Genomic DNA, 20,373 nt, shown 5'->3' on the forward strand with positions numbered 1-20,373 from the left:
ACTTAAACCTTTTCACCTAATTATAAAATACTGTTTGGAAAAGAAAGGGAAAAAAAGACAACTGAGGATAATAGATAACCATAACCAAGACAGATGAATCAAGAAGAAGCACTAACAGAATATCAGGACCATACATTTTCCAAGATTCTCCAAAGTGTTTTGGTGATCCTATCAACATATATCCTGAAATAACACCTGAGTGAACCATCTTCCAAATTTCCAACTAGGGAGTTTTTGTTTTTCTTTTTTAGTGTAAAAGACATTGAGTTAAAGACATTTTAATTTTTTAAATGACCTATTAATACTTTATAGTACATATTAAAATACCATATACTCAGCAAATCTATTTGCATACAGTAGTTAGATTCTTAAAATAAGAATAAAAAAAAACAAAACATGCAAACTATCTTTGAATTTTCAAGCAAATAACTTTTTGGATATACCATTGACGATACTGTTGATAACAGATTTCTCCCCCGGCTCCTCGCTCCCCCAAGGATCTCTTCTGAAGACCTCTTTCAGTATTATATGATACTACCTTTTACCACAAGCAGAGTAATACTTAGGGAACTTACAACATCTGTTATTTTAAGTAACTACATCGGTAAGTGTTTTTAGATGCATCTGTAGTAAACTTACATCTCTCAGGAGCTTGGTCAATGTGTTCTGGACAAAGAAGGAAGAAGTGACTGAGATCCTGAAAGGCGCCGGCTCCAGCAGCACAAGGATAATGGTACATCTGGGTGCATTTCTCTTCACAGCATTTGATAGTGGCTCCAAGGTGCTTACAAAATGCACATCGCTGGAGGGAGCAAAGCATAAAGAAACTTCCTTATAACACCTGGAAAAGCAACATTCAAATGTGGGGCAAGGAAGGTTCTAAGAAATCCCTGTACATTACTAGTGAAACACTTTGAAGCCTGCAAAATACTAAATAAAGAATCAGTGAAAACGGTAAAATCTAAGGTCTCCATTCAGTGCTTGGTTTAATATATGTTAATCCTTCCATCAAGTTTAGAAAGTTAGCATTTCACTTTTTTTTCTACTGACTCTGTCAAAAACATACAACTACCATTCTTTAAAAAATTAATAATATGGTTAAAAGGGCAGTTTTCTAGTTGAGGGTTGTTTTCAACAGGTGATTAAACCCCATCAATAAGCAGATAAAACAGAGAAAAACTAGTTACAAAATCTTACTGTTTTCACCCTGCCTAAAAATCAATATGGGGTTTCTCAGGTAGCACGAGCAGTGAAGAATCCCTGCCAATGTAGAAGACGTAAGAGTCACAGGCTCGACCCGTGGTTTGGGAAGATCCCCTTGAGAAAGAAATGGCAACCCACTGCAGTATTCTTGCCTGAAGAATTCCATGGACAGAGGAACCTGGCAGGATACAGTCCACAGGGTCGCAAGAGTCGGACACAACTGAGCGTGAGCACAGACAGCAATCAGTATGATGTAAATCAGTGCACAGAGAATAAGCTAATGAGTGGCAACTACATTGTTAAAGGCACACAAACAAATCTGCACACTTCATTGCAGAAGTCAGTTTCATGTTTCCTTAAAAAGTTGGAGATGTGAAGAAAAATAAAGTCCTCTGACTTTCTGCTTTCCCCATTGCAATCTGCCTCTACTCTCTTGCAAGTGGTAAAATCAAAGAAATGTCTCAAACAGCAGAGGAACTCTATGGCATGTGAAATGTGTTAAGAAGTCAGTATGATTATCCACTGAGCCAATGTACTTACTCAGCTTTCCTTAAGAATAATCAATGAACATCCTCATCCTCCCAAGCCCACTTTGGGCATCAGGAGTCTGCTGGGTGGCCTGCATCACACAGTATAAAATCTCCCTCTGCATGTAGGAGATGCTTACTTGCCATATGCTTCCGTTTCAGTATTTATGCTATTGCATGATAATTGCTTATTGGTCTTTTTTCACCTTGGTCCAAGATCCTTGAGTAGAGCAAGCAGATTGTACTATCTTTGTATTCTCAGCACCATGAATACTGCCTGATATAGAAAGGCACTAACAAACTGATGTTCATATTTATGTATACTAAATGAACTACATTTTTGGTAATAACAGAGCTGAAATAACTGAAGCCAAATGAAACAATATATGGTAAAACTGAGCCTCATGTAATACGGTAAAATTGCTAACATTACCATGGATATCTTCACATGCTTATATACTGATTCTATATTCTGCTAGTCAATTAGAGAATACAATAGGTTTTAAGTTATAAATAATTTCAATGTCTTGCACGTAAATCTACGTAAGATATCACATGCCATCAAGCTCTTGCTTTAACCATCAACCCACTACACTAAATGAATGTAAGAAAGCTAACTGCCTCTTGGTGTGTCTTCTACACATTTTGGCGGCAGGAACAAGCCAGCTGCAGCTTCTGAGTAACTTACGTGTGCACGCTCAGGGGCTCAGCCGTGTCCTGCTCTCTGAGACCCCATGGACGAGAGCCAACCAGGCTCTTCTTTAAATAGAATTTTCCAGGCGAGAAAACTAGAGTGGGTTGCCGTTTCCTACTCTAGGGGATCTTCTGGCCCAGGAACTGAACCCCATCTCCAGCACTGGCAGGAAGATTCTTTACCACTCAGTCACCTGGGAAGCCCAAAGAACTCAAACACGAGCTGTATTTGTGACATTTAACTTATACTTAATGTCCTCAAGTTCAGAGACTAACCACACATTTCAGCTGTCCTTTTGTACTCAAAGATATTACTGCACTTAAAAAAAACTGAAGGAATTAAGTATAATAATCAGCTTTTTCCAAACTAAATATATCTTTATGTCATACCCTCCAATAGTATCTAAACATGTTAGTTATATTAACAGAACCCAGAATTACAGACACATATGGTATCTGGGTAATCTGAGTATCCGTGAGTCATGCTGCAAACGCCAAGATAATGCTGATGGAGGAAAGTGGATGTATACATTCAGTCAACCACTGAAAATCTTTTATTAACTCATTAACATCACAAAATAAGTCTGCTAAACTGTTAAAATCTAGAATCTCCATTATTTTTATAGTACATGGCGAGTTGTACAGAAGCCTTGTGCTCTAAAAATAATTTTGTCAAATAAAATATAATAACTTGTATTTAACTGCATAAGGAAACAAAATAATTTAAATTGATTCTTTTCCCACTGTCTGTATCATTTTAGAAACGTTAACGTGTTCTCTTAATCATATTTGCAATGGAAAATATTACATGACATTAGCTAAACTACTATGTGAAGATCTGGAATGTATCCAACATACTAATTTATAAATACATACAAAGATATCAGGGAATAAAGGAAGAGAAATAAAGTACTAGCTGCATTTAACTGAACGCTTCAAACCCATCTGTTGTAACAGCACAGCTAATGAAAGACATTTGGCATTGAAAGAAAATATATACTTTCTATATAGACTGTATCTTTTTGAATCAAATAAATGCATCTGTAAAACTGTAGAAAATGTCAAAGAATCTCCAAAAGGAACTTCTCTAAACATCAGCACCCTCATATACTACATGTCAGAAATCAAACAAATTATAAGCTAACAAGTTATAAACAATTACAAAGTGAATTAACATCTAGTGAGAAGAAGGTAAAGTAAATAGCTCTTAAATGGCTTATCAACTAAACAATTTATTTTACTCAATATTTAAAATTCCTGAATAATTTTTTCTACTTTTTTAATCATTAAAAAAAGAGAGAAGGAGACAGAGAGATAAAAAGAAAAGTGTTATAATATCTTTTGACATTTGTCCAAGAACATATTCAAGAGAAAACTCTCGATGACAGTTCATATTACAAGAGTTCTCCCCTGTAAGAAAATCTGAGGAACTCCCAAAACTTTAATTTCACTAAATAAAAATAAGGCTCTTCCCAAATAAATTTGCACTATCCAACAAAATACAATCAGCAAAATTTCAGAAATTAAAGATGAATTATGAAGCACTAACAAAAATTTTCAGGTATTTCAAAGCTCGTTCAATTAATTATCATGTGTTTATTCTATATCAACTGCGGTAATTGTCTACATGCTCTAAGAAGTATAAAATCCTACTAGTTTTCCACACATCAAACTGTTTTTCAGTTCAGTTCAGTTACTCAGTCGTGTTCGACTCTTTGCAACCCCATAGAGTGCAGCACACCAGGCCTCCCTGTTCACCACCAATTCCCAGAGCTTGCTCAAACTCATCTACATTGAGTCGATGATGCCATCTGACCATCTCATCCTGTGTCCCCTTCTCCTCCAGCCTTCGATCTTTCCCAGAATCAGGGTTTTTTCCCGTCAGTCAGTTCTTCCCTTCAAGTGGTCTAAGTACTGGAGTTTTAGCTTCAGCATCAGTCCTTCCAATGAATATTTAGGACTGATTTCCTTTAGAAAGAACTGATTGGATCTCCTTGCAGTCCAAGGGACTCTCAAGAGTCTTCTCCAACACCACAGTTCAAAAGCATCAATTCTTCAGCACTCAGCTTTCCTTATAGTCCAACTCCACATCCATACATGACCACTGGAAAAACCATAGCTTTGACTAGATGGACCTTTGTTGCCAAAGTAATGTCTTTGCTTTTTTAATATGCTGTCTACGTTGGTCACAGCTTTTCTTCTAAGGAAGAAAACTGCTTATAACCTTTACCAAATTTTCTTCTTATTAGTCAACTAGGATTCTCCCAGAATGCAGTCAGTAATTAAAAATGAAGACAGAAAGTAAGAAAAAAATATAAAACAGACATGTGAAACTGATCAGAATGGTCCAATGTCTGTCTATTACAAAGCACCAGAAGAGAGAATGGAACAATTATGGTCAAAGTACTCTAGAAAATTTATGATAATATCTAACATCAGAGGTAACATGATTAAACATACTTTCCATTTAATAGATGAGGAAGGTGAAAGACAAGAGCCAATTTTATTCTGTTCCACTGATATCTGTATCACTACAAAAAACACCTGCCTGAACAAAGACCAGCTTCTGATTAAGATGTCTTACACCTAGAAACACTGGCACAATTTTTAAGATAAAAGAGGAAATTTTAGTAGTCCCACCAAGAAGAAAACAAGGCATTTACAAAGGAAAGAGAATCAGGCATTGCTTTTCACTGGCAATATTAAACACAAAAACAAAAAGCAGTATCTTTCAAAGTCTACAAAAAAATTATTTGAACCTAAAATTTTAATACCTACAACATTACTGTAAAATTTAGTTAATAAATGTAAATAGGATAAAGTCCGTATTAAAAAAATAGCAACTTTTAAAAAGAGTAATTTTATGTATTTATTTTTGGCTGTACTGAGTCTTGGTCACAACTCGGGGTTTTCTCTAGCTGTGGAGAGCATGAGCTTCCACAGAAGAATGCTGCTATTCGTTGAGGGGCGGGGGCTTCTCCTCACAGTGGCTTCTCTGGTGGTGGGGCACGGGCTATTCAGTCGCTGGGTTCCTGGGCTCTAGGACACAGGCTCAGTAGCTGTGGCGCACCAGCACAGCTGCTCCAAGGCATGTGCGATCTTTCTGGATCAGGGATCAAACCTGTGTCTCCTGAATTGGCAGGTGGATTCCTTACCACTGAGCCACCAGGGAAACCCCAAAAATAGCAACTTTCAAAATGTGCAAAAGATACTTTATATACACGAGTGCACACACTTATTGTAGATATAAATACACATAAAGCTTTTATTTATGTGTAGAAATATATATACACACAATGTGAATGAGGCACAGTAACACAAGATATTCAAAGATAATGAGCTAGGGGCAAACAGCAGACAATTGCTATCAAAACAAAAGCAGGTTTAGCAATTATTGATCATAAAAATAGGGTTCAAATCAAAAAGCAGTGAGCAGGGCAAAGATAAAGTTCACATTAAATGAGTCTAATGTTAGAATGAAAATCTCAACAGAAGAATAGTCATTAAAGTTCACATGCCCAATGAATTTCCTTAATAAAGCTAACTTCAACTTAAAAAAAAAGTTTTAATACTACAATAAAAATTTGTTTACAAAAAACAGTAAAGCTAAATAGAAATATATAAATAGACTGGATTTAACACAGCTCTCAGAAATCAAGATAATTTATTCAGTTCAGTTCAGTCACGCAGTAGTGTCCGACCCTTTGCGACCCCATGAATCACAGCACGCCAGGCCTCCTTGTCCATCACGATCTCCTGGAGTTCACTCCAACTCACGTCCATCAAGTCGGTGATGCCATCCAGCCATCTCATCCTCTGTCATTCCCTTCTCCTCCTGCCCCCAATCCCTCCCAGCATCAGAGTCTTTTCCAATGAGTCAACTCTTCGCATGAGGTGGCCAAAGTACTGGAGTTTCAGCTTTAGCATCATTCCTTCCAAAGAACACCCAGGGCTGATCTCCTTCAGAATGGACTGGTTGGATCTCCTTGCAGTCCAAGGGACTCTCAAGAGTCTTCTCCAACACCACAGTTCAAAAGCATCAATTCTTTGGCACTCAGCTTTCTACACAGTCCAACTCTCACATCCATACATGACCACAGGAAAAACCATAGCCTTGACTAGACGACCTTTGTTGGCAAAGTAATGTCTCTGCTTTTGAATATGCTATCTAGGTTGGTCATAACTTTTTTTCCAAGGAGTAAGCATCTTTTTAATTTCATGGCTGCAATCACCATCTGCAGTGATTTTGGAGCCCCCAAAAATAAAGTCTGACACTTGTTTCCACTGTTTCTCCATTTATTTTCCATGAAGTGATGGGACCAGATGCCATGATCTTAGTTTTCTGAACATTGAGCTTTAAGCCAACTTTTTCACTCTCCTCTTTCACTTTCATCAAGAGGCTTTTGAGTTCCTCTTTACTTTCTGCCATAAGGGTGGTGTCATCTGCATATCTGAGGTTATTGATATTTCTCCCGGCAATCTTGATTCCAGCTTTGTGTTTCATCCAGACCAGCATTTCTCATGATGGACTCTGCATATAAGTTAAATAAGCACAGTGACAATATACAGCCTTGATGTACTCCTTTTCCTATTTGTAATCACTCTGTTGTTCCATGCCCAGTTCTAACTGTTGCTTCCTGACCTGCATACAGGTTACTCAAGAGCCAGGTCAGGTGGTCTGGTATTCCCATCTCTTGAAGAATTTTCCACAGTTTATTGTGATCCACACAGTCAAAGGCTTTGGCATAGTCAATCAAGCAGAAATAGATGTTTTTCTGGAACTCTCTTGCTTTTTCCATGATCCAGCGGATGTTGGCAATTTGTTCTCTGGTTCCTCTGCCTTTTCTAAAACCAGCTTGAATATCTGGAAGTTCACGGTTCACGTATTGCTGAAGCCTGGCTTGGAGAATTTTGAGCATTACTTTACTAGCGTGTGAGATGAGTGCAATTAACGATGGTCAAATCTAATTCCAATTTACACATAGATAGATCTCCAAATTCCAAAAATAGTAAAATACAATCTATTTAAATGTACACAGAATTCTTTTTAACTCACAATATCAAGGCTTCCCTGGTGACTCAACTGGTAAAGAATCCACCTGCAATGTGGATTTGAACTTGGGTTCGATCCCTGGGTTGGGAACATCATCTAGAAAAGGGAAAGGCTACCCACTCCAGTATTCTTGCCTGGACAATCCCATGGACCTTACAGTCCATGGGGTCGCAAAGAGTCAGATACAACTGAGCGACTTTCACCTTCACCTTCATATATGGCTATAACAAAATCCAACCAATTCAAAAAATCAGGTATTTCCTAGGTCTTGTTTTTTAAAGCACTTATGTCCTAAACCTAACACATTAATAATTATAAATTCACAATATAAGGATAAACTCCTGAAATCTATTCATCCACTAGAAAAACTGAAAACTTTCTTCAATAGCAGCAGATGGCCTTTAAATCAAAAGAATATATATATTATTTTTGAAGTGATTAAATAAGAAACATGTCAAAATCCTTGAGATATGGCAAATTTAGCTCAGAAATAAAAAATACAGCTTGTAAAAGGCAAAACTCAGGGGACTTCCCTGGCAATCCAGTGGTTAGGACTCTGCCCTTCCACCACAGAAGCACATGCTCAGGGACATAAGATCCCACATGTCACACAGCGTGGGCAAACAGGGAAACCTCAAGACCAAACAAAAATAAGTAAAGCTAGACACCAGAACTAAGCCAGTAAGAATCAGCACGTAATACATAGGATGAGCCATCTAAGGAAGTCAACCCACCCTAATCCCATGTTCAGGAAGATGATAAATGACATTCACGGGCTTCCCAGGTGGCACTAGTGGTAAAGAACCCACCTCCTAATGCAGGAGACACAAGAGATGCGGGTTCGACCCCTGGGTCAGGAAGATCTCTTGGAGTAGGAAATGGCAACTCACTCCAGTATTCTGGCCTGGAAAACACCATGGACAGAGAAGCCTGGCGGGCTACAGTGCATAGGGTAGCACAGAGCCGGACACGACTGAAGCAACTTAGCATGCACGCACGCAGTCTAGTCACATGATTCTTTAAAAGCACAGATTTTTCTCCAACTGGTAGCAGAAAGGGAAGTCAAAGAAATTCAAAGCAAGTGAAGGATTTCAGCACCACAAGGATGTCTCTGAAGATAAAAGAAGCCACATAGAAAGACCAGAGAGTGCCCCGAGGAGCTGAAAGGAACCCCAGGTGAATGACCAAGAAAGAAATGGGGACCTTGGTCCTAAGACTGCACAGAACTGAACTCTGACCCCATGAGCTAAGTGAGCTTAAAAGAGGATTCCTCCTAAACCTCTGGACAAACACCCAGCCTGATAGATCTCTTATTTTGAGCCCTGTGGGATCCTACACAAAAAGCACTGTTGAGCCGGCCCAAACTTCTCATCTACAAGTGGGTGCTGTTTTAGACCATTAAACTTATGGTCACTTTTATACAGCAACAGATAACAGTATTCCAAGGCCCTCCATGATTTAGTATCTGCCAAGCAAATATTTAAAAAAATTTTTTGTCATGATACTTAACATTACACAGTGTCTTCCTTACTCAATGCTATGAAGTAAACAGGGTTGTTGTTGTTCAATTGCTAAGTCATGTCTGACTCTTTGTGACCCCATGAACTGCAGCATGCCAGGCTTCCCTGTCCTCCACTATCTCCAGGAGTTTGCTCAGATTCATGACCATTGAGTCGCTGCTGCTATCCAATCATCTCATCCTCTGTTGCCCCCTTCTTCTCCTGTCCTCAATCTTTCCAGCATCAGGGCCTTTTCCAATGGGTTGGCTTTTCGCATCAGGCAGCTAAAATACTGGAGCTTCAGCTTCAGCATCAGTCCTTCCTATGAATAATCAGGGTTGATTTCCTTTAGGACTGACTGGTTTAATCTTCTTGCTGTCCAAGGGACTCTCAAAAGTCCTTTCCAGCAGCACAATTTGAAAGCATCAATTCTCTGATGCTCAGCCTTCTTTATGGTCCAGCCTCTCACATCCATACATGACTACTGGAAAAAACATAGCTTTGACTACATGGAAAGCAAGGATATCAAACCAGTCAGCCCTAAAGGAAATCAACCCCAAATATTCATTGGAAGGACTGATGCTAAGGCGCCAATACTTTGGCCACCTGATGCGAACAGTTGACTCACAGGAAAAGACCCTGATGCTGGAAAAGATAAGAGGGCAGGAGGAGAAGTGGGCAACAGAGGATGAGATGGTTGGATGGCATTACTGACTCAATGGACATGAGTTTGCGCAAACTCCAGGAGACAAATGAACGACAGGGAAGCCTGGCGGCCTGCAGTTTATGGTGTCACAAAGAGTCAGACAAGTCGTGCTGACTGAACAATAACGTTTGTCAGCAAACTGATGTTTTGCTTTTTTAATACACTGTCTAGGTTTGTCATAGCTTTCCTCCCAAGGAGCAAGCGTCTTTTAATTTCATAGCTGCAGTCACCGTCCACAGTAAACAGGGTAAATGTTTTAAACTCCATCTTCAACATATAGAAGCAAACCTCAGAGGCTATCCTAAGGCAAGCATTCCTGAGCCCACAAATGTGCCCTCTCCCTACTGGGTCAAGACTACAGTGAATTTTCAGGTGGACAGAAGCACTCACAAATCAGAAGCCTTAAACCAAGAGTCCTCTAACATCTATAATCTTTAATCTATAGTTCCCTAACAGCTTTAACCAAAAATAAAAACATGAATAAATCTGACTCCATAAAACTTTTAAACTTTTATATGGTAAACACATACACATCTTAGAAAAAATAAAATGACAAAAAAAAAAAAAAAACCTGAATTTTAATTACAAATTTCTAGTATCCTGAATATAAAAGATTATAAAAATGAAAGCAACTTCAAAACAAACAATGACACTTTATACACACCAATAATTTAGAGAAGACAGAAAATTGGCCAATAAAACACATAACATACAGGATGAAGTGAACAACTATGCCAAGCATTTAACAAATATTACCTTATTTAACAACCACCATTTTAGGTAGGTACCATGACTTTCGATTTTTATAAATGCAGAGCAGAAGTCAAATTCCTTGCCCACGCTCACAATGCCATGAAGAGGAACTGAACTTGAGGAATTCACAAATAGTTAGATATGGGTAAGTAACACAAATTCCACTAACCTAACCCCAGAACATAATAAATATACTTTGTCTCGTTTACATGATGACTCTCACTCATAAGAAAAAAAGAAGAAAAGAAGAAAATTTAAATTAGAATGCAATTAAATGTTAATCCTTGGGGCCTGGAATGTTCACAAAACACAAGTCATAACAATCCCAGACTGGAAAGCCCCACAAATGCCCAATAAGAAAAATGGAGATAAATTATTTTTTTTTTCACAACAGAATACTATACAACAATGACAATAAATGAATAATATTACAAACAATAATTCGAGTGAATCTCACAAGTATAATAGCGTGTAAAAAAAAGACACCAGGCATGCTGCAGCCCATGGGGTCGCAAAGAGGGACATGACTGAGCAACTGAACAGCAACAACAAGGCTACGCTGCTTCAGTCGTGTCCGACTCTGTGCAGCCCCAGGGACTGAGCCCTCCAGGCTGCTCTGTCGATGGGATTCTCCAGGCAAGAATACTGGAGTGGGCTGACATGCCCTCCTCCAGGGGACCTTTCCGACCCAGGGATCGAATCCTCCTCTCTTACGTCTCCAGCACTGGTAGCAGGGTTCTTTACCACTAGCGCCGCCTGGAAGCGCCATTGTATCAGCACAAAAACAGGCAAGACTCATCTATGCTGTAGGCAGTGATAACAGAGCTCAGCTTGGAGGAGTTGCAAGCAGTGATCCGAAGGCAGCATGAAAACAAATTTCAGTGTTTCCACCTGTCTCACAAACAGAGTAGTGACAGCGTAGACTTCCATTACTCTCCACTGACAAGTAAGAGCCACTGGAGAAAATTACTTTCACAGAAGTGTGATCAGTAAAAACATTAATGCCATCAACTAAAATGCTTATAGCAACTGACTATGTATTAACATAGTACTTACCTAATCATAGCAAATAACTCAAAATATCTTCTATACTAGTAGTAGGCTCAAAAGATGATGGCAAAAAGCAATGAAGATATTAAATCTCATTTCAGATTACTAGTTTTGAATGTGTAATACGAGTATAGTTATTTCAGAGTTCTTTTAAATTGATACACAAATAAACAACTTACCTTTTTCTTATACCTTTTTTAGGTAGAGGAGCTATTAATCAAAGTTAAAAGTTACAATTATAGGTTGGACAGGGGAATAAAAAAAATTTAAATGTTACAACAAGCTAATGGACTGAATTTAAACATATCAATATGAATTCATGTTTTTAAAAATATGTATCTTTTTGTATGTGTGTGTGACTTATTTCTGACCAAGAGTCAAGATAATTCAAGACAATCACAGTCTTAGAATTATGCTGGAACAACTAAATATCCACGTTGGAAACAAAGAACCTTAAACCTTAGCTTATATTCTATCACACATGCAATTTAACTATAAAATGAATAAATAACCTTAAAGTTACTTTAGAATTGGAGAAGAAAATGGCAACCCACTCCAATGTTCTTGCCTGAAAAATCCCACGGACAGAGGAGCCTGGCAGGGTACATTCCATGGGGTTGCAAGAGTCAAGACATATCTCAGGGACTAAACAATAACCACCACCTTGGAATATGCAGGAAAACTTGGACTATTTCTAATATAAGGCATAATGAGCATAATCATAAGACAAAATGACAAATAACAAACCATCAAAATTAGACACTCAGCTCTTTCAAAAAATACTTAAAAAGGAAAACAAGTCAGATTCAACAAAAATATCTGCAAAATACACTTCTAATGAATGTCTTCTACGGCAACAATATAAAGAACTCTTATAGCTCAAAAGTAAGAAGACAAATCAACTGGAAAATGGGGGAGTCTGGAGCAAAAGATCTGAACAGACACCTGACTGAAGATGTGTTCTATTTCCTTCACTTCAGTTCAGTCGCTCAGTCGTGTTCGACTCTTTGTGACCCCATGAACCACAGCATGCAAGGCTTCCCTGTCCATCGCCAACTCCCGGAGTTTACCCAAACCCACGTCCATCGAGTTGATGATGCCATCCAACCACCTCATCCTCTGTCGTCCCTTTCTCCTCCTGCCCTCAATCTTTCCCAGCATCAGGGTCTTTTCCAATGAGTCGGTTCTTCGCTTCAGGTGGCCAAAGTATTGGAGTTTCAGCCTCAGCATCAGTCCTTCCAATGAACACCCAGGACTGATCTCCTTTAGCATGAACTGGCTGGATTTCCTTGCAGTTCAAAGGACTCTCAAGAGTCTTCTCCAACACCACAGTTCAAAAGCATCAATTCTTCAGCGCTCAGCTTCCTTTATAGTACAACTCTCACATCCATACATGACTACTAGAAAAACCACAGCCTTGACTAGAAGGACCTTTGTTGGCAAAGTAATGTCTCTGCTTTTTAATATGCTGTCTAGGTTGGTCATCACTTTTCTTCCAAGGAGTAAGCGTCTTTTAATTAATCCTGGCTTGGAGAATTTTAAGCATTACTTTACCAGCATGTGAGATGAGTGCAATTGTGTGGTAGTTTGAGCACTCTTTGGCATTGCCTTTCTTTGGGATTGGAATGAAAACTGACCTTTTCCAGTCCTGTGGCCACTGCTGAATTTTCCAAATTTGCTGGCATATTGAGTGCAGCACTTTCACAGCATCATCTTTCAGGATTTGAAATAGCTCAACTGGAATTTCATCACCTCCACTAGCTTTGTTCATAGTGATGCTTCCTAAGGCCCACTTGACTTCACATTCCAGGATGTCTGGCTGTAGGTGAGTAATCACACCATCGTGATTATCTGGGTCGTGAAGATCTTTTTCGTACAGTTCTTCTGTGTATTCTTGCCACCTCTTCTTAATATCCAGAAATGCAAAATCCTCAAGCCCACAATGAAGTATCACTATACACCAACCAACCAAAATGGCTGAAACTTAGAAATACCAACAATGCCCAGTGGTGGTAATAACGCAGAACATCGTGTTACATGTGTGTTCACAGCCACTGCATAAATATAAGAGCACCAAACAGGAAGAAATCTCTCAGCTGGTGAACGGATGAATCCCCAAACAGCTATGCTAAGTACAAAAGACAGAAAAGATTTCTGGATGATTCCATTTACAAATCAGTCTGGAGAAGGCAGAAAAAGTTAAAAAAAAAAAACAAAAAAAAAAACTTCAGGAAGAGAAACAGATCTAATTATGAGTGCCCAGGAGCTGGGGAAGTGGGAGGGGACTGGCGTGAAAGGGCCATGAGTGAGCTCTGTAGGGTAAAGGAAATAGTCTATAACTTGACTATGATGGTGGTTACATACACTGTACTTTTTTCTTGAAATATGTTCAACGGTATGCTTGGAAGGAGTAAGTTATATTGTATATAAAATATACTTTAATCAAAGAATGACTCACTCAGGGGGAAAAAAAAAAAAGCAATTTATTTATTGGGTAAGGGCAAACAGGCCAGTATCAGAATAACTTTCTTGGAAGCAAAATTTGTAAAATCTCAGTAACATATAAAACCTATATACTTGAAGTCACTTGTGAACAACCAAGCCTGTAATGGCAGGACATTAGACTCCTGACAAGAAAGAACATCACAGGCTAAGATCCATATTTAAAGGGGTTTCAGCTAAGGCCATTTCCTAGTGTGCACGGAAGGGGCAGAGTGCTACCAGATCTCAAACTGACAACATCAGTCTTACTGGGGTGAGAAGACAGGAAGAGATCAACAATGACGGAAAGGATGGAACTTGAGAGGAAGGCTTGCAGGGTGGAAGCCATAGCAAAGCGAGCCCCCCAGACTCTCAAAACCATGGAGATCGCGTTCACAGAGAGACTCTGCGCGGTTCAGGGAGAGTCACAGCTGAGCTGTGAGCTGAAGGGACTAAGGGAGACTGCTGATTCGCTGGCTGCTGAGATGATGGAGTTTGGACTGTTAAGGCCAGCAATAATCAAAGTCTCCCAAAAAAGAAAAAAACAAAAATGATATGGACGAAAAAAAAGAGGAAAATGGGACCCGCAAAGAAAAAAAGTATGTATCCAATAGAAAATGACAAGATAAACAGAAGAGTTTAGAGCAGCTACTGGAAATATGTTCAACAACATACAGGAAAAAGCTGATCATAATCAGCAGGAGAACAACAGAAGATATGAAAGTTACACGGTGAAACCCCACAGAGATTCCTACACATAGGAATTTAGATAAAAATTTCAGTGGGTGTGCTTAACAAAGAGAATGGAAATGACAGAAGAAATAGTCACTGACCTTGAAAACAAAGTGTTCGTCCCTTTGGAGGAAGAAACTGTAAAATTATTGAAAAATTAACACGGCCTCAGTAACCTACGTCAATACTCAACACGATCAAATGTATTGATAACACATGTATTGAGAGCTGAAGAGGAGAGAGAAAATGGGACCAAAACAGAATACAAAGAGGCCAAACTTTTCACATAATTGGTGGGGAAAAAAACTTAGAATTTTCAGAAGCTCAACAAACCCCACGCAGGAAGAATACAGAGAAAATCACCCCGAGGCACAGCATGCTGACTGCTGAAACCAGAAAGCCCTGGAAGTACTCCGAGGTGCTCTGAGGCTGGATTTTCCTTGTGTTCTTCAACCAAACCAGCGTATTTTAACACGCTGAACACAGAAGCCCATAGGAGAATTCAGCTCTCTTCTGTTACTGTACACATTGGTGTTTCAAAACGAGAGCATAAAGGTATCCTGGGAGCAAAAAGTTTGGGAACGCTGTATCATAACGGTGTATAAACAGCAACGAACTGCTGGGTCATAAATAGGGGTCTCTTCAACTTTACCAGATGACTACAATGTTCTCCCAAATGACTGCTCCAATTTTCACTCGCACTAGCAGAGTTTGAGAGTACGGGCCAAACCAGACCAACACTCGCTGCTGCTAAGTCGCTTCAGTCGTGTCCGACTCTGTATGACCCCACAGACGGCAGCCCACCAGGCTCCCCCGTCCCTGGGATTCTCCAGGCAAGAACACTGGAGTGGGTTGCCATTTCCTTCTCCAGTGCCTGAAAGTGAAAAGTGAAAGGGAAGTCGCTCAGTCGGGTCCGACTCCTAGCGACCCCATGGACTGCAGCCCACCAGGCTCCTCCAGCCATGGGATTTCCATGCGAGAGTACTGGAGTGGGATGCCATTGCCTTCTCCAACACTTGCTACATTCAGACTTAATTTCTGCTGATCTAATAGGTATGGAATACTATCTTAGTGCAGCTTCAATTTGCATTTCATGATTGCTAACGGGATTGTGCATCTTTTCAAAAACTTACTGGACATTTGGATTGTTGTTGTTTAGTCGCTAAGTCGTGTCCAACTCTCTTCGACCTCATGGACTATACAGCCCATCAAGCTCCTCTGTCCATGGGATTTCCCAGGCAAGAATACTGGAGTGAGTTGCCATTTCCTTCTCCAGGGGATCTTCCTGACCCAGGGATCGAACCTGCATCTTTTGCACTGGCAGGAACATTCTTTACAACTGAGCCACATGTCCCCTCCCTCTTGAACCTCCCTCCCACTCCCAATCCCATCCCACACCTTCCATGCCACCCAGTTTTTTTCTTATTCTGAGGAATCAGCAAACCTTTCTCAAAAGGGCCAAACAATAAATATTTTATGCTTTGTAGGACAAAGGCAAAATTAAGAATATTAGACAAGTATTTCTCTACCAAGAGAGAAAATAAATTTCTACAAATTTTAAACAACTAGTAATTATTCAAAATATGATCATAATTGAATATAATTGAGGGGGTAATGTAAGCCTAATAATGAGAAGAATGGATCTGAAGAGAGGATAACACTTCATTTAATATCCCTGGTGGCTCAGAGGTTAAAGCGTCTGCCTCTAATGTGGGAGATCTGGGTTCGATCCCTGGGTCGGGAAGATCCCCTGGAGAAGGAAATGGCAACCCACTCCAGTATTCTTGCCTGGAGAATCCCATGGACGGAGAAACCTGGTGGGCTACAGTCCACGGGGTCACAAAGAGTCGGACACGACTGAGCGACTTCACTTTCACTTTCCAAAGCTGTAACTAAATGGATTGTAAATATTCATCTGTTCATTCTGATACACAATGAAATTTATATATCCATCTTGAAAAAATCTTCCACACAGAAGTACGGCCACATACTGATATCAATCCCTAAGCATATAATTTCCTTTGGGCATATTCATCTTTGCAAGGTACTTAAAATTTTTTATTAGTCTTGATGTTTGCTTTTAGCATGTAATTATATTTCAATTAAAGCACAGGTTGAGCTTCTCAATTACATAAGTAAATGGATTCTGAAATATGGACATTTCCTTTGTATTTGCCTCAAGACCCAAAAACTGCTATTGGAACTATAGTTTGAGCTTGGAAAATATTTCTGTATCAAACTTTTGTGTGTGAATGGAGATTCTGGTTTTCACTTTAAATTTTGATGGCATGAAAAGTGTATAGAGCAGCTTGACATTACCTATGATTCACACACTGGCTGCTGTACAAATCAATTGATCACGGTGTAGGTCTCACATGGAAGCAGTGCTCTGCCTTGTAACCTTAGGCTGAGTTCACTATCAAGTATTACCAAGTCTGCAACAGAAGTTAACTTCCACATCCATTAAGTATTTGGAGGGCAATCTTCTTCAGAAAAATTTAATCACAACCCCCAAATTTTAAAAATTGCAATAAAACATTACCACTGCTCAGTCATCAAACTGCTACACTGTAAGGCAATTCAGTCCATTCAGCTTTGATTTCCAACAAAAACTCCTAGCACTGAGATGGTGACATCCCTAAGAGCAAATGAAACTCACTGCTTTCCTATGAGTTGGGATTAGCATGGTATGTGCTCAATCAGGTTAATATTGACATACACTGTATTTTTTTCAGCACAGCTATAGTGTCTCAGCATAATAATAAATACAACGCTTTGCCATCCAATTTGGTATCAACTGAATCCACTCCACTAATGCCTCAAAAGCACTATTACTGAGGTCCATTCTTCTCGTTTCCTCTTCTTTAACATGAAAGGCATGCAGTAGTAAAAGAGAGAAGATCCCAAGAGAACACATGTGGCAATCCAAATCTGATGAGTTACGACTGGGTCTCTGTGATGTGCAGCCTGCCCACAATAATGCAGGGCGTAAGTGGTCGCTCCGGCCAAGGCTTGACCATCACTGTAGAGCAACAGGAGTCACAGATCATGTGCACAATAAACAAGTCTGTGTTCCAATAAACCTTATTTATGGATACTGTAATTTGAATTTCATATCATTTTCATGTGTGATGAAATACACTCTTTTTATTTTTTTTTTTAACATTTTAAAATAAAACCTATCTGGGCTTCTGGACCATGTACACAGATGGTGGGCTGGATCTGACCATGAGGACATATACATAATATGCTGACCTCGAATGTAGACTTCAAGGGTCCCAAGTGAAAGTCTATTATGTTAATGGCCCCTAAACCCTAACTTTTTGTCTTCCCAGCTCTACAGATGGCCAGAAACTCTCTTGACATGATCCTCCCCTCTGGGCTCTCTCTCACTCCCTCCAGTCCTCACCTCACTTCTCTAATGCCTTTAAATCTTTCTTTGAAAACAGATTTTCTAGTTATTCACAGTGGTAGGACTGTTCTACTACAAGTTTCTCTGCTACAGGTAGAGATGAAAGTAAGACATGGCTGACCAGCTACCAAGACTTACTACCAAGCTTCTGTGACCGTAACAGTATGGTGGTAGTGTCACTGGGATAAAGAATATAAACTAAAATACAGAGCTTAGAAACAAGCCATACATTTACTGAACATTTGCTAGCTGACAGAAGTAATCTTTCAAATGAGGGGGAAAACAAAGAGGTTTCAATAAATGAGGTAGTAACAACCGGCTCTCCTTATGTGAGAAAATGAAGTTGGATGCTTATATCGCACAATATATTAAAAAACATCGCTAGGGCAAAACTATAGAAATGAACTTTTGAAATACATTTTTCAGGGATATATTAGAAATTATCCCAATTGTATATTAATTATATTAACTCTATATTAATTCTAATTATATATTAGGAACTGTTTTTTATTAGGAAAAAAAACTTCATTATTCAAAATTCAAAACATTCTAAAAGGTACACAAGGAAGTCACTTTGTGTAGAGTCACGTGGGATAAATTCCCTAGAGGCAAAGAATTTTGCCCGTTTCCTGTGTAGCCTTCAAATATTCTATGCACACTGTAATTCATGATATTCTCCACCCACCCCCAGGTTTTACAAAGGGACTATTTATAACATCCAGGAATACTACCACTTACCTCAGTGTAAAGGTAATTATATCAAACTTAATTAAAACTAAAAAGAATGATTAAAAACAAAATATGATTTTTACTAAGAGAAACACTAAGGCCAAGAACATTTTCACTAAATGGGCCTTCCAAATTTAACTATGTGTAACCGAATCGGAACATCAAACTCTTAATAGCTCTGTAACAGAAATTCCTAGTTTCCTGTTAGCTTCCACCCAACTTAAATTCTAAATAAATGGTAAGAATCAAGTTGGCAGAGCGAATGAAAACAAACCCACTGATTTTTATACTTAGGTGTACCTAAAGCATTCTGTCGTCAAACTTTCCACTGTCCTGCTATAACAGATTCTGCACTTGGTACAGCATTCTGAGGCAAGAAACCATAACTGATCCTGAGTCCTCCTCACAGCCTTGCACTTTAGAATGAAGACAGCATGTTAACTTCTTATTGTGCAAAATGAAAAAACTAGGTGCTGCTAGGTCACTTCAGTCGTGTCCAACTCTGTGTGACCCCATAGACGGCAGCCCACCAGGCTCCCCGTCCCTGGGATTCTCCAGGCAAGAACACTGGAGTGGGTTGCCATTTCCTTGCAGACAGGTAGAACTGCTTGGTGAGGGTGTCACTTGACATTAGCTAACAATGTCAGACACAGAAGAAGAAGTCAAGATTTCTGATCCTCCCCCATTCAATACAGCAAGTATGGTTTATTTAGAAAAACATGCTAAACTTTTAGGAAACTTTATCATACCCAAAAAAAAAAAAGAAAACACATGTGAAATCAATGGCCATATCCCCTGAAATCTATTCAGTCATTCTTAGCACCCTTCCCACAACTGGTAGGTACTCTACATGACAGCCATCTCTTCCTCCTCGGAACACGGCCAAAAGGGTTGATCGTCCTTCTATCCTCTTGCTGAACATTCTCCATCGGCAGCTTGATTTGCTCTCACAGCTAGCTAGGAACACAGTCTAAGATTCCAACCCTGACACAGTTCCAAAGACATTTCATGGGATTTAAGGCTCATTACAGTCAAACTCCTAATTTTCCCATATACTCATACTTGAAACCATGGAGGTATTTTGCAACTCCTCCACTAATTCAAAACATAACTCATTCCATCTCTACGACAATTCTATCTTCATATTTCACATATAATACCTAAATTCAGAAACTCACACTTAATGGCCTTTAATCACTGCAGCAATCCTAAGTATATCTGTGTTCAAATAAACGTCTTCAAACTTAACTACAGACAGCTGAAACGTTCAGACCTGTTAAAGCGGCTCTTCTTATTAAGAAACTTCATTAATTAAATTCCTCACGTGGAATGTGAAGTTAAGAACATTTTCCATTTCTCACTACTCCCCACCATACTTATTACCTAGTCATGCTCATGTGTGACATTCTTTCATAGTCCACATATCCCCAAATTTAAGATGATCCTTTGCCTATGACACTCCACACTCGACTATACTACAAATCTACAATAATCAAAACGGTCCTGGCACAAAAACAGACTGATCAATGGAAGAA

The 20,373-nt window shown here is 39.2% G+C and overlaps 1 protein-coding gene across 20 annotated transcripts in view; it reads right to left on the bottom strand.

The window, feature by feature from the left end:
* KMT2C (lysine methyltransferase 2C) overlaps positions 1 to 20,373 on the bottom strand; it is a 253,773-nt gene that overhangs the window by 115,220 nt on the left and 118,180 nt on the right. For all 20 annotated transcript variants that reach the window (XM_061415258.1, XM_061415274.1, XM_061415254.1 and 17 more), the window contains exon 7: positions 640 to 802. In XM_061415258.1, coding sequence (XP_061271242.1) covers positions 640 to 802 — 163 coding nt within the window. The remainder of the gene's footprint in view (positions 1 to 639; positions 803 to 20,373) is intronic.

This window comes from Bos javanicus, chromosome 4 (genome assembly GCF_032452875.1).
Source record: "Bos javanicus breed banteng chromosome 4, ARS-OSU_banteng_1.0, whole genome shotgun sequence".
NCBI lineage: Eukaryota > Metazoa > Chordata > Mammalia > Artiodactyla > Bovidae > Bos > Bos javanicus.